The 16,135-nt window shown below is 36.5% G+C and overlaps 1 protein-coding gene across 1 annotated transcript in view; it reads right to left on the bottom strand.

The window, feature by feature from the left end:
• Positions 1-3,211: 3,211 nt before the first annotated feature.
• The window catches only part of LOC132151774 (gamma-aminobutyric acid receptor subunit gamma-3-like), a 157,302-nt gene continuing 144,378 nt past the window's right edge, over positions 3,212-16,135 (bottom strand). The window contains exons 7-9 of the mRNA XM_059560132.1: positions 14,501-14,653; positions 10,593-10,792; positions 3,212-7,441 (exon numbers count right to left, since the gene is read on the bottom strand). Of these exons, the coding sequence (XP_059416115.1) occupies positions 7,163-7,441; positions 10,593-10,792; positions 14,501-14,653 (632 nt within the window). The 3' untranslated portion in view covers positions 3,212-7,162. The remainder of the gene's footprint in view (positions 7,442-10,592; positions 10,793-14,500; positions 14,654-16,135) is intronic.

Here is a 16,135-nt window from a genome sequence, read left to right as displayed (position 1 = left end):
GAATTGCAATGGATGTGTTTAGATATGCCTGAAGATGAAGACTGGTGCAATTCTTTTTTAAAGAATCAATTTCATTAAGATGAACTTTCTGCAGAACACAGAATCAATTGAATCAAATGACATTGATACAATATTAATATGTAGTACTGTCAGTACAATCAGGTAACTCAGTTGGAGTCGCTCTTAAGGATCGCAAAACACTTGAAATTCTCATGTTCCTCAACATTCACAATATCATGAGCCTATCTTTGTTCGATACATACAGTAGCACCATATTTTTTTCAGTTGTCTGAAAGCTATGCGTAGGTAGCAATTGGAGAATGCAGTTTTATATATCTATGAAAAAAAGAAAAATAATATTGCTGAGACATTAAACATACACCCTTGCAGTACCTGGGTTAGAAGGACATATGAATGTTTCATACTGAGTGCATACTTTAATAAAAAATTTATGTCGTTTTTCAGCGAATAAATGTTCCGCACTGTTAAGTCTGTAAGCGAATGACAAAGGTAAAAATTCACCACCCCTACAAAAACACTGCACTGTGTTCTGGGACAACGAAGACAAACTTCATAAAGTAAAAGCCAAATGGAGAGTTAATAATTCATAATACTAGCCTACTGAAACTGTGAGATGAAAAGGGTTTTGGGGCAATTTAAATTTGTATTTTAAATTTTATTTAGGTGTTAATATGTTATGGACATGAAAAAAGAAAAGTGTTTATATAAAGTGATAAAATCATTTATACATTCAAATGAATTCCCTGCAGGAACAGTGAGTGTACATATCAAAGGTTTGGAGTATGTGTGAGGTTAATGAAAATTAGCTGTTATTCTGAGATAGGAAGGACTTGACTTGTTAATATTGTTGCCTGAGGATATTTGGGAAGTCGTGGCCTAATGGTTAGAGAGTCGGACTCCCAATCGAAAGGTTGTGAGTTTGAGTCCCGGGCCGGCAGGAATTGTGGGTGGGGGGAGTGCATGTACAGTTCTCTCTCCACCCTCAATACCACGACTTAGGTGCCCTTGAGCAAGGCATTGCTCCGGGTGTGTGCTCACAGTGTGTGTGTGTGTGTTCACTGCTCTGTGTGTGTGCATTTCGGATGGGTTAAATGCAGAGCACAAATTCTGAGTATGGGTCACCATACTTGGCTGAATGTCACTTCACTATTCACTATCACACTATTTAAATCTCCCAAACAGAGCAGAATAACTTGCAAAAACAGCAAAAATGTTTGGAAATGCATTCAATAATGTAATGCAATTTGAAGGAGGATCATCATAGGACGTTTTCTGATATTATAATGAATATGATTCATTAGAGTTCTGATCCTTGTCATTACACTGATGCACGACACTTTATATTTTACATAGCTTTATTCACCAAAGGTCTCTTGGTTTTTGTATTATTCTTAATAAAATGGAAATTGTGTCTTTAAAAAAAAATAAATGTCTGTTTTCAGTGTTTTTCCCAAAACACTACTTCTTGCTTATTAAAATAGAATATAACTATTTTTACATAAAGTTTATCACCTTTAACTTTCAGGTTGTAGACAATGTCATTATCCCCTATAATGTTTCATGAACATTCACATTTTTCATGAAAACTTTAGCAAAAACCTGGAAATTGGGTGAGGGAAATTTTAAGCTAGTAATCTATAATATTACATTAAATACAAATATCTTGATGTCTCATTTAGGAATGTTGGCGGGAAAACATATCTGAGATATGTTAATGGTCCAATGTGATATAACCTCCGCAAAATTATCATTAGCAAGAGTTGAGCGATTATGTCAAACGGTATGTGAGTTAGACAAAGAGTTAAAATATCTTTAAAAAGTAGGTCAGACACTCCAGTTCCAAATCAGTCATCTCTCATCTTTGGCTTCACTTCATTACACACAGAAGAACAACGTTCCCATAGCAACCATTCCAAGTTTAGTGGTAGAGAGATTCATTCCTCATCAGAATAGAGGGAGGAAGAACATCTTTAAAAAAAAAAAGAAGCCAATTCCAGATGTTTAAATTACTTTGATTTCTAATTTGCTTGATACATTACAAATTATTTTTACTTAAGACGGCCACACCTGTCTGTTTAAACAGCAAGCTAAAATTTAGAGAGGATTTATGTTAGCAGTGTTTATTCCATTCTAAAGAGAGACAGCCACAAATTAAATAAGCATGTGATGCTCAGCAATTTCAAGGGCCTATATAGGCTATAGTTAGTGAGCCCTCTATAACATTTGTCATATTACAAATGCCATTTGATATTGCCTTTGCCTTAAAAAAAATCATAAAACGTGATTAACACTATGTAATATCATGCCTCTTCAGGGTTACTAAACTTTAGTTGGACAGTCCTTCAGATGAAATGTCAGATATATCATTATCTCTTATTTTGACGTCATGTATCATGCATTCATTTGTCCAGGGAATCTGATCTGTGACATTATAAATATAGTCATCCACACGCCTCCCTGTGCATTTCACAAATACTACGTACAAAGTTGGTAATGCTCAATGAATTATTTTGAGAGCGCAGGGCTTTAGTGGATGCATATGCAACACGTACAGCATTAACCTACTTTTAAATCCCCAGTTTTGTGCACTTACTTCTTCTGATGTTTTCATTGTTTATTTACTCTCAGAAAATAAGATTTTTGCACTTTTATTTGTGATTTGCTTTTAGCTGAGATTCAGTTTATACTGCTGAGTAAGCTGCACTGCATCAAAAACACATAAGAACGCAGATGTTGTTTTCTACCAGGCAGTGTTTTTAAAGGAATAGTTCACCCCAAAAGAACCATTACTTATTCACCCTCATGTCGTAACAAACCAGTATGGCCTTTCTGCTTTAAACATCAAACTGATTCAACTCAAAGGAACCAACATGAGGCTGAATCAATAATGACTATGAATATACATTTTTGAGTGCACTATCCCTTTAATTCGGGTTGATAACACTGAATATGAATAATATTTTGATACTCAGGCACTGAGGCTGTTAATGACAGCTGCTGGGGCAGAAATCAATATAAAATAGACTAGAACATTCTCTTACATCAGTCTTACTGGACCATGTACCATTAATTCCAGTCTTCGATGAGATGGTACAAAAACAGACAAATGAATAAAAAAAGTCAAATCTTCCAGCTAGCCAAAGACACTTGCTCATACTTACAAAATACTTTTAATTTGTTGTAAATACATTGAACTAAGTCACTTATAAAGTGCAGGTAAGATTGCAGTGATATACAGAAATGGGGAAAAAAGAAAACAAAATTTAATTTCACATCCTCTGATTCAACTCTGCACTGTACAATTCAATTATAAAAAGAACTACATTTATGAAAATAGCACAAGAAATAGAAATGAGTTTATAGACAGGCCAAAAAACTCACAAAAACCCTCTATTACCAAATCCAAATGACAACCCCACTGACAACACTGCACATTGTGAGCACTCACAAACCATAGAAACATGAAAAATACACACCAAATTGTTATTTTAAACACAAAGCAGTAATCTACAATACAATGAAAGGTTGTGTGTTAATGTGAAAAAGAGGTGCACAATATGTGTCTGCATTAGTGGGGCAATAAAGAAAAGAGTTTTTATTATCAATATTATTATCGCTATCATTATGGTGGTTATATTTTAAGACTATTCTCAAAAACAGTACAGGCCACTGAGATTAATGTATTCAAAGATTGCTACTAATCTGACCACTTGAAACCAAAGGGTTTCGGACACTTTAAAAGGTGAGGAATTACATTGTAATTGACTGTACTGTAATGCATAAACAAATCCCAACAACATTATTGAGCAAAATGAATGATATGAATGGGGGGAGCCATCTTCATAGCAGATCAGTGAGTGAGATTTCTTTGGCATTCAGCCTTTAACAGTTGACCTGCAGTTTGAAGTTTTTATTACTTATATGTAAATTCCAAGGATGTAAAAGAAAGTAAAATTAACCAATGACCGCTTTTAAACCAGATTTATCTGGTCTGCCCAGTGGCTAGAAGGATGCTATAGGGTACGGAGTCTTCAGTGAATACGTTATATAATTAAAGATAGCATATCCACCCTTTTAAAGGTCACTTGAATGTGTAATTTTTTTTCTCTTTGTGAAGAAAAACAAAACAAAAACAACTAAACATTGTATTTGTTGCACTGAAAGACCCCCTGGCTTGAAAGGGGAAGAACGATATGTAGTAGTGACAAAATATGACCAAATAAGCTTAAAATACATTAAGGGCTAATGCACAAGATTTTCTATTTCCTTCCTCGTAGTGCTTCGTCATTGGAATTAATATCATTATTAGGCCACTATAAAAACCAGTATAATTGGATTTAATTCCAGCATATGGCTTTAGGTAACTAACATGACTTTTTGGCAAAGTCTGATTCCTTGGGGGTGAAGAGCAAAAACCACTGCTCTCGAATGATGGTTGAACTCGAACAAAGGTCAGTTTGAAGCTCTAGCACCACTATAAATGAACAGCTAATAATTATTGTACGTCAAACTAAATTAACAGCTGCAATATCAACGTTGAAACACTCACAGATTATCATCAAACAGAATTGCGAAACAGTTCAACACCTTCAAGAAGCCACAAAAAAAAAAAAAAAATAACAAACATAATAAAAACATTATAGCATCATGAAATGCAAGAGTAGAATCAGCTTGGCAGCAAATCACAGCACATTTCTGGTTATTCAAAACATCATTAACAGACTTCGACACAATCCTTAAAAATATTTCATTACAAAGATGCTTGGCACAAACTAAGTACAAATATGAATCAAATAAAAATGTGACTTCAAACACTAAGGTTTGCCATACTGCCCATACTGACAGATGAATTACTTGATTGATTAAATGTTGATACCTTCTGTAGGCCAGGTGTATTAGAGCTGGTGCCAGAATGGTAGAATCCACAGCCCACCACAGTGGTTCAGATTGAAAAATGCTCCATTAAAAAGAAGATGGGGGGGGGGGGGACTACAATCTATGAGGAAGAAAATAACAATAATATTGCCTCTGATGTGCATCATGCATTTACATATTACCCATGAGATAATAGTGATAATGAAGATCATGACTACGAAATAATTAATCAAAAAAAAAAAAAAAAAAAAAAAGGGTTTGAGATTGCCTCAATGTTTTCAGCTAGCGTGAATCCTTTGGTAATGACTGCAATTTGAAGTAATCCTTCTGTCTTTCTTTAATGGATCATCTCACAGTATCTTTGTGCAAGTGACCCTAAGGCAACACAGTAACAACTCTTATTGTGAATTCCAGTTCGGTAATGAACACAGTGATTATGTAGGGTGTCGTACTGCAGTGTGCTGAAGATTGTTTGATAACACTTTACAACAAACTGTAATTCACTAACATAAACTAATGCATTAGGTATTATAAACTAAAAGTAAGATACACTTCCTACATTTATTAATCCAAGTTAATTTTAATTTATACATACCAGTTATTTTTAACATTTCAAGTTGTATAATTTAAATAGTTAATTTAAATGTTGTTCATTGTTACTTCAATGGAACATATTGCATTAACTAATGTTAACCATTTGAAACGTGTGTAAAGTGTTACTGATCATTCGAATTTAGTTTTTTCTAACTGATCATTCGAATTACTTTTTATTACTAAATGGATATGTCACTCAAAAATATATAAATAAAACTGCCAGTATCTACTAACCCTCATGTTGCTCCAAACCTGTATGATTTTTCTTTTTTCTAAAAGTATTACCCAATTTCATTGCATGGAAAAGCACAGCCTTGAGTACTGGAAAACCTAATGTACAGTATATGAGAGTGAGAGGATGACAGAATTTACTTTTTGAATGAACTATCCTATACAGTATATGCAATGATTTGCAACCTGCAGTGTCAAATGTATTGCCACATCATAGGATGGGCTGTGGATGCAACTCCAAGATAGAAATAAAATCTGCAGATAATACAAATGTGCCTACAAAGAACCAGAGACACTCACTTTCCTTGATTTCCTTTAGGTGGTTTTGATTTTGCTATGCTTGGTGTACACATGAATATCAACTATTGTGCCAACTCAGGCTGAACTGAAGGGTGAGATTCTATGGAACTTATGATCCATTCTATACATGCAATTTTTTAACTAATAGATTGATCCTGATAGACTTTAGGCATTTCAAAATAAAATATAATGTATTATATAATATATTAATTTAACCTTTAATTAACCTCTCTGTTGTGTTGAAAAATGTGCAATACAAATATTAGCAATAATGTAGGCAAACATTTGCAATCTACATACTAATTAATATTCCAAATATTTTAAAATGGATCTTCTCTCTTGCCATTATTGTGCTGATTCAGGGTACAGCTTAATACTATCATATATCATGCAGTGATGATGCGTTTAGACATGTTAAATGCGTCAAAATAATGAGTGACTATAACTAAAGCTTGAATAACAAAACTCCAAAATAAAACCATCAGCAGTCAGTCAAGACCAGATGATGCTCCTGCCATCATTTCTAGGATTTCTCTGCCTGATGGCTTCTCCTCCACTGGAAGGCACTATATTTGGCTCTGAAAGCTACGCTTACATGATTGCCGGTCTGGTTTTGACTGATGGCTAGATGACCGTGAACGATCTACCAGGGTTGTAAGGGACACCAAAAGTCAGAGGGTCATGCTATGCAAGGCATTTTTTTCTCACGCTGTCTTGGCCTAAGGATTTTTCACTACTTGACTCCTTACAGCTGCTCTCTCACCCATAAAAAGACGAGATTGTGTGAGAGGAAAATTGTGAATCTTTTTTTCCCTGGTACCTGAAAGAACAGAAGGCAAAGATCTCTGCCAGAGAACTGCAACCACTTAAAGAGCTTGTGGCAATATTCTTCTTGACCATATAAAAACAGCCTGGTTTTAAGTTTTTTGATGCGTCTTCTGTAGCTTTCGGTTCCTGTAGCATTGTCTAATTTTCATCTCCTAATGGAAAAGTCCTTGAATCACCACAGCTCAACTCTGATGAACAGTATCCGCTCTTTTTTTTCCCAGTACCTTGAAAAGTCTTGGTTCAGTCTGTTCTTTGTGTCTGCTATGACAGAACCAGAAGTCAAGTTCTTTGTGTAGTGAGGTGTGTGGGAACGCTAAAGATACAAGTAGCCTACCCAGTAGACAATATTGAATAATAGAAAAGAGGTGGGAAAGAAGACACGAGAGTATGCATCGAGTTCCAAAATGTCTATATGCACACGGCCCTTTCGCCACGCTCCATCTTTGCACTCTTCGTAGCAGCAGAAGAAACTCTGGCAGTCTTTTCCATCCAGGCACTCATAAACACAGGCATCATCAAACTCCTGCCAGTACATGGAGTTGTTGAGTGTGATAACCGTGGGAGGAGGACCCACATCCAGTACGGAGTAGTTCTGTTGGACAAAAACAACATCCTTTTAGAATGTGAAGGGCTTTTGTTGATTGTTTTTTGTGTGAAGGGCTTTTGAAGATTGTTTTTTGTGTGACTGGAAATCATCAATGGAGTCATACATTTGGACTGTATACAAAATTGCATCCAAAAGGATTGAAAGTTTAATTGAAGTGTATGCTTGTGAATGTAATCTATGCCGTGAGCAAACCCTTTAGAGTTTGGGCTGTCAAACAAAACATAAGATCATGATGGCTTTTAAGAGATTCCCGCTCACTTGAACTAACAGCGTTCACTCCAGTGGACAAGTCAATTGCAGCATCAATTTCTCATGGGCAGGTACGATGACTTTAAAATCTTAGTGTGGTTGTCTAAATCCTTCAACTGAACCCTTTTAGACCACACAATGAAAACTCTCCAACAGTTATTCATCTCATTATTGTGACATAACTAGCAAAGCATGATAATTACAGCACTGAATGATAATCTGTGTGAGATCACCTATAGGGTAATATTTGTTTTGTGTAAAATTGCTATGGTAATTATCCGTGCTTCTCAGCAGAGATAAGATCTAATCAAAATGAGTGATCGGCGAGCGAGAGGGTAAATTTTACCTGCAGAGACTGTCACCGGAGAAACACAATGAATATAAAGTAAGATGTGCTTGCTCAACCATAATTTAGCATCACATTACACACATAGACAAAGAATAACAACGTCAGCCTAAGGAAATCATATTTCCATACCATACCATAATGAGATCACCTATATCAAATACATAGGAAAAGTGACTTTTGTCAGTTTACACTGGATAGTAATAATACATCATGATATTGTGATGAAATTATAAAGTATAATGATAGATTCTGTCTTAAAAGGCATTAGCACACTTAATAGACATTTCATGTATTTGTAAAGTTCCCTTTCAGTCAGTCACGTTAGACATTTTGTCAACATAAGGGGTCTCACCTGGGATTCCCAATCGCCTCTGAGTAATAAAAAACAGGACAATGAACACTGGCAAGTGGAATTTGCATGCCCAACCACTTCCTCCTACATACGGGTATATGAGCTGATGTCAGCTTTTGCTCAAAGCTCAAACTTACTCACCATTGGACAGGCCGCCTCCACCTTGCATGCAATGGCCATCCAGCAAAAATATCAGGCCAAAGCACTATATTACACAGGGGTAGTTCTGAGCTGAGGTTGATGCAGGAACTGTGCATGGTGACCGACTTTGCCTCTGTGTGAATAAGGTCGCATCGTAGATCCTTAGCCAGGCGATGTCCACTTTGGTGGTCCAGGAGTGCCATCTCTGGCTGAACTTTGCACAGATGTGCGATGCAGCAAAGTGCACTTTCTCAATGCTCCTATCTTCCAATCCGGCCTTTCTGGCGACACTGTCATGCTTTCTCAGACAGACTGAAAACAGACAGAGACCATCAAACACATCCTGTCTCTTAAGAGAGAACTTCTGAATGCACACACCTCCATCAAGAGGTTGCAGGACCTGGAAGAATTTTTAGTCAGCAAAGTGTGACTTGGATTCTGGCTGGCTGACTCTCATGGTATCCTGAGACCATGGCCTGGATAATTGCCCAAAATTCCCACCACTCCTTTCCAGGACCAGGCTGTGAACTTTCAAGTGCTTCCTTTGGAGAAGGCAGATCCAGCCCTTATACTGCTGTGTCCTGTTAGTGTTCTGGTACTTGGTGTACCAAAAACAAGGTGAGCCATGTCCCTTAGGAGTGAGGGGCTTACTCCACTCTGAGTATGCCTCCTTCTGGGTGCTGGTGCATGGCGCCTCTTTAGCAGATATTTGTAGAGCCGCGGGCTGGGCGACACCAAAGTCCTTTCAGGCAAGTCGTGCCACTTGGCCGCCATCTTGGCAACGCCTCCGGGCAGCTATTTCAGAATAACAAGACCAGCTCCTATCTAAATGAACTGGCAGAGAGTCAGAACTGCACTTTCACTGGTCACTGGGACATAAAAACAGCATGTATAGAAACAGGAGGAGCCTGACGCCAGGCTCAGTACTTGTGTTTGCTTACCCCTTCGGTCAGCCTCTGTACTAATTACCTTCTGGTAATCCCATGTGTGTATTCTTTCATGGTACAGTTTCCCTGTTGGTAAACCTGTGTCTTCCCTTGACAGAATTACTTCGTCTCTGCTTTGGTAGCAGTTCCTCCCCTTTTCAGGCAGGACCTTCTACAGAGACTTATCTCATATGTAGTACTGTCCTGCCGGTCAGTTCATATGGGTACTCTCCACATACCTTCCTTTGGGCAGGATGTGATCTCTGTAGTGTCCTTCTCCACATGGACTTAGGCACGCTTCCCTAGTGTATTACAACTGGTCACAGCTTGAATTGAGAGAGCTGAAGCCTTCTTTCTTTACTCTGGGTAAAGGAACAGCAGCTGTGACCTACCTTGCTGTAAATACGGTTTTCAGTCCCCTTTCAGAACTAAAGACTACTGGGCTCATGATGGGGCACTGCTGAATGGCACCTCCTCAGCACAACCTGAATGAGTGGATGAACGCCCCCCTCTTATATACTGTACCTGTGTGTAAGGGGAAGTGGTTGGGCATGCAAATTCCACTCTCCAATGTTCATGTTTTAGATGTCATGTTTAGATGTTATGTTAAGATGTCAGTGTTGACATAATGTATAACTCCTTCAGGGAACGAGGGTTATGTACATAACCAAGATGATTTAATGACTTACCTTGCACATCAATACCAGAACATCTGATTCCCATTGGTCAATCATGGCTGATAGTAAAGTAAAATGAGTGTATAGATAAGCTGCATCACTGTTTAAAAAATTCATAATAATAAGATATTTTTCTTGAGTACCAAATCATATCATCATATTATAATGAAGGATCATGTGACACTGCAAAAGACAATCCCTAACTTTTGAAAAGAAGTCCCAAACCGTACTGTTTCTACTTCAATGTCTCTTGTATTATTCCACTCTTTTTAAAACTAAGATTTTAGTTTTCATTTATGTATAAAGATTGGACATGAAACCTTTGAAAAGTGTTCAGAAGCTCAGGAGTCCACAATTAGAGCCCGAAAATGAAAACATCCCTTGTATGAACAGGATGCATAACTTTCTCCTAGCTTTGATTAATGCAGAACATTGTTCTCACCGATCTTTTCGTCTTGTTGCAGGTTGGTCTGCGAGCACTGTAGGAGTAATAATTGAGTGTGGCATACTCCATGAGAGCCGCAAAAACAAACAGGAAACAGACAGTGACGAAAAGATCCATTGCTGTGACGTACGAGACCCTGGGTAGTGATGTCCGTGCCACTGTGCTCAGCGTTGTCATGGTTAATACCGTTGTTATTCCTGCACAACCAAAAGATATTAGATGGAAAACCTAGTAACAAGGGAAATGCTTGCTAATGAAAAATATGAGCTAAACCATCTAAACTGTATGCTGACATTGTTAGCATGTGTAAAATGTAGTTTGATATCGCTACTGAATACAAAATACTGTTATTTTTGGCTCTAAGCAAATTATGCGATGCCATTTCACTGAGCAGACATTATTAAGTTCTATCTAAGACTCCATTGCACGGGTTGCTGTTGGACAGGTGTAATAGATCAACTCTGCTCTAAAACATAATAAGCTGCCTCACTAGGCTGCCTATCTAGTGCCTATCTAGACTTGAAATGCTCTATGAAGGCAGTATTTTAAAACAGGCAATATGAGAGAAACTGAAGTAATGCAATACTTTAATACCACAATAAATCACCATTATTGTTTTTAACAGAAAGAAAAAACAACAACACTATTGTATGGCTTTAATTTTTTTTTCTTTCAATCTGACACCTGTCCAGATGCTGAAGTCAGTCTGCTGTATTTGATAGGAACAGGGACACCTGCAAATTAAAAAACATGCCACCCACACAAATACTCAAACACTCTCAGAAGCGTGTAGACATTCTTAGCTCTACTCTTGCATGGACATTTAGAGTTGCCTCAGAGAACCTGTGACTGTGCTTCTGTTTTGCAAGTGTTTCCATGGCAACAAGCAAGCTTCATCTATTTCAGACAGAAATTTCACACTACATTCCTTTTTCCTCTGCTGTTGCTGGCCACAGTGATTACCTTCACCTGACTTCCCCGATACAGTAACTCTTAGTTAAATGACTGCCTGCCTGAGTCAGAAAAGCCTGTGAATGAAATATGCATTTCAAAATGGCACTCTTTCCTGAACTGCTTGGCTCAATTTTAGCAGTTTTTTCTTGTTTCTCTTGTCTGTTTTTGCAATGGATAAGAATGACATAACAACTCTCTGAATGTTGAAATGACAATAATGCTGTATTTCCTGTACTTATCAATGATGGTACCCAGGGTGAGTGGGAAGAGCAGAATTATTGTAGACTGCCTTTTTGGTGTATTTAGTACTTTTTTGCTCATTCCCCTACTAAATTCCCCTGTTTTCCGATCTTTTCCATTAATCTCATCCCATCTATTCCAACTATTAATTTTGCGTATAATTTTATTATTATCAATAGAACACTTAAAACTGTTTAAAAGTTTGGGGTCGGTAAGAAGGGCGAATGAAGATTCTTATGATCAACCAGGTTGAATTTATTTGGTAAAAACAAAATATATAGCAAAACAGTAATATTGTGAAGTATTATTACAATAAAATAACTTTTCAAATAAAAATTTTCAACAGGTATTCTTCAGTGTCACTTCATCCTTCAACACCATTTAGTGGAAAAGTTATGGTTAGTTGTGGTTAGCTGAATTCATCTTTGCTGATTAAATGCATTAAATATCTTAAGAACCCCAATCTTTTGAACAAGATTTTATTTTTTATTTTATTTATCTAATTCTATTTATTTATTTTAAGAATTTTAATGAAAAGGGTGTCTAACTGTGTGGAACATATTGATGTTAAAATAATTCTACATGGACTATTGACTGACTATAACTAAATATAGTCATGAGTTTCTATAACTGTATATAAAGTCTATATAAAAAATATATATATATATATATATATATATATATATATATATATATATATATATATATATATAAATGTAGATTTATGCATGTTTACATACAAAGTAAACATGCACCCAATTTGAATTAATAGGTATCACTTTTTTAGTTAAACCCACCAACAAGTATATACTGTACAGTATTAAGCAAATATACGTTTATTATTTTTATTATTATTATTATTTTTTTTGAATGGGCATGCTAATGCCCCTAATCTTAAAGAGGAGAATGCAGAATAAACTGACTGCAGAGAGGAAGCTGCTATAGCAGAAAAGGTCTGAATCCCTATTATTACATATTGCACAAACGAGTGACTGTTTCGGTGCCCACATTCTTTTTGGCCATATATTTAACATGTTCATTTAACTGTCTTCAAAGATTGACTGACCACCCTAATACTTGACATTTCTTCTAACCTGACATTTCCACAGCAGTAAGCCCAAGCCCTCTCTCTCTCCCACATTTTATCTTGGCTGCTTGGACTTCATCAATCAACTGGACGCCTGTAAAGCAAATCTCTACTTTTTCTTCCTACTCCCTTTCTTTCTATTGAAGGTATAATGACTTCTTTTGTCAGACAGATTAATTGCATTCATCCTTCTTTTTCTACTCAGAGTATTTTGCAGTTTATTTCTTCTTTTTCCAAACATAGATTGAGCAGGGCTCTGGTCTTTTCTTCCAGTTTTCTTAGCATTTTCTTAGCATTTAGCTATACCAATTTATGTCTATCTAGGATCCTGTTGTTTTGTGTGTGTGTGTGTGTGTGTGTGTGTCCGTCACTGATCCTGCTTGTTAGCTTGAGAATACTCAGTGGCAACACCATCTCAGACCACACTTCAGAGGTAAACAACCAAGACAGACTAAGAGTGGCAAGCTAATCAAGTTACATCATGAGACAGATTAAAAGCTTTTCTAAATTATGCTGCAGGGTACATTCAACATCTCTCGTTGAACGACATGAGGATACATTTAAGGAGAAATAACATGGTCTAAACAAAGCCACTAAAAAAACATACAAACAAAAAAAACACTACACGTATAACTAAAGTTTTTTTGACTAAATAAATAAATAAAGATGAAAAAAAAAGACAAATTACCTTGACAAAAGTGACATTTGCCAGGACAGGACATTGAATTAATCAAAGCAGGAAACTATAAAGAAATGAGTAAAGCCAACAAAAAAGCAGATGATAAAAGAATGTGAACAAATAGCCACAGTAAAAAGAAAACAGATTTTCCTTTTATAAAAACACAAATATATAATAAAATATAAAGACAAATACTTTACTGTAACTGTCATTCATTCTCATAATATGTGAACTTGGTTTATGAATAAAACAAAACATTTATTCAATGAAAATTTGCTCACCCTCAGGGCATCCAGGACACAGATTAGTTTGTTCCTTTATCAGATTTGGAGAAATTTAGTATTAAATCACTTGCTCACCAATGGGAGTTCAAACAGCTGATAAAAGCATCACTTCCTCGTTTCCTGTTGCCCTCTCACATCAAAATTCTCTGATAAATTTGTTTAGAACATTTCTGGGGTTTTTTTTCACTTGTAAATCACGCTTGACCTGGAGCTTGATCTCCTGATTCAGACAAGACAACTTTTTTCAATGGAGAAAGCAATATCAAGGACAGAGGACTCATACTTTTGTCTGAAGAAAAATTAATAAATAAAAAAAAAACCTTTTGGTGGATTTATTACAAACACACAGCTTTTTGCTTCACAAGATGGTAACTGATAATTGAGTCGTCTGGATTATTTGTGGATTATTGTGATATTTTATCAGCTGTTTGGACTCCCATTCAGAGCAGATGATCCATTGATGACTGAGTGATGTAATGCTAAATTTGTACAAATCTGTTTCCAATAAAGAAAGTTAAAAAAAAAACAACAACTCTGACCTGAGGGAGAGTACATCTTAATTTTTTGGGTGAACTATTCCTTTTACCATCACAAAACCAAACATCAAGTCGCACATGAATGAATCACAGAAGGATCAGGTGTCTGTATTAACTGCATGTACCTAGTGCTGTTCTGGCTGGAGTTGCATCTTTTTTGATCCAAAAGGAGACCCAAGAGAGAACCACAGTAAGTATGCATGGGATGTAGGTCTGAATTGTGAAGTACCCCATTCTTCTGCTTAGGTCAAAATATACACTCATCACCACATAGTCACCTGGATAGAGAAAGAGAGAGAGACAGAGACAGAGAGAAAAGATGGTGCAGATGAAACATATAGAAAAAAGGCTCGGATAATGGGTTCAAATGACTAAACTTTAAGTACAAATGTACTGACAAACTGAGAATAATAATTCTGAAATGTGAAGGTCTTATTGCCTTTATATTTTCTTTGAAAAGCCTTCCTGTCGGTTTTCATTTTTATATATTTTGTAAGAGGCTGGCCATAACCTTGAATATATCCTGGCAGGCTGGCACTCACTCTGATATAATTATAATGTTTTAGAATTGTTCGCCCTTCTTTTATTGACTCTTTATATCTGGATTTCAAAGCTGTTTTTCAAGATTTCAGATGAAATAGTAGGGACAAACTGTACTGTATATAGAAAGTATAGAAAAATGCTAAATGTAGCATTTCTCAATTCAACACATTGTAGAGCTATGTTTTTAGCAGTGCTAATATACAATGGCCTCAACTAGTATTGGCACCCTTGGTAAATATTAGCAAAGGTGGCTGTGAAAATAAATCTGCATTTTTTATCCTTTTGATCTTTCATTAAAAAAATCACAAAATTCTAACCTAACATTGAAGTAACACAATTGAAAGTGGGTGGAAAATGTCATTGTGAAATAAATGTTTCTGTAGTTCATGTTTGCCACAATTCTTGGCACCCAATCATTGCAATTATCACCTGATAAAAGATCAGAGACCATTCCTTCATCCAGGATCTCTCCAGATCCTTCAGATTCCCAGATCCATGTTGGTGCTTCTTCTCTTCATTTCACTCCACTAATTTTTTTATAGGGTTCAGGTCAGAGGACTGGGACAGCTATGGCAGGAGCTTCATTTTGTGCTCAGTGACTGATTTGTGTGTTAATTTTGATGTCTGTTTTGGAATACTCTCCTGATGGAAGACCCAAACTTGGTGCATTATAAGAGGCCACTAACAGAGGCAGTCAGGTTTCGATTTTTTGTCTGTTGGTATTTGATAGAATCCATGATGCCATGTATCTGAACATTATGCCCAGGACCTCCAGCAGAAAAACAGACCCACAACATTGTCCAACATTATGTTTAACCGTGGGCATGGGGTACTTTTTATCCCTGTTTATACTAACCCATCTGGTGGGTTTGCTGCCAAAAAACTTTTTGACCATCTGACCATAGAAGCCAGTCACATTTGAAGTTCCAGTTGTGTCTGACAAATGAATATGCTGAAGTTTGTTTTTGGATGAGCGAGGATTATTTTTCTTGAAACCCTCCCGAACAACATGTGGTGATGTAGGAGATGTTTGTTATATTTTTTTTAGGCTTTCTGACCCCAAGACTCAACTAATTTGTGCAAATCTCCAGCTGTGATCCTTGGAGAGTCTTTGACCACTCAAACTTTCCTCCTCACCATGCATTTGGACAATATAGACACATGTCCTCTTCCAGGCAGATTTGTAACATCTTTAGTTGATTGGAACCTCTTAATTA

The sequence above is a fragment of the Carassius carassius genome, chromosome 10 (genome assembly GCF_963082965.1).
Source record: "Carassius carassius chromosome 10, fCarCar2.1, whole genome shotgun sequence".
Lineage (NCBI taxonomy): Eukaryota > Metazoa > Chordata > Actinopteri > Cypriniformes > Cyprinidae > Carassius > Carassius carassius.
The sequence above is the reverse complement of the archived record's forward strand: the minus strand, read 5'-3'. Positions and strand labels throughout refer to the sequence as shown.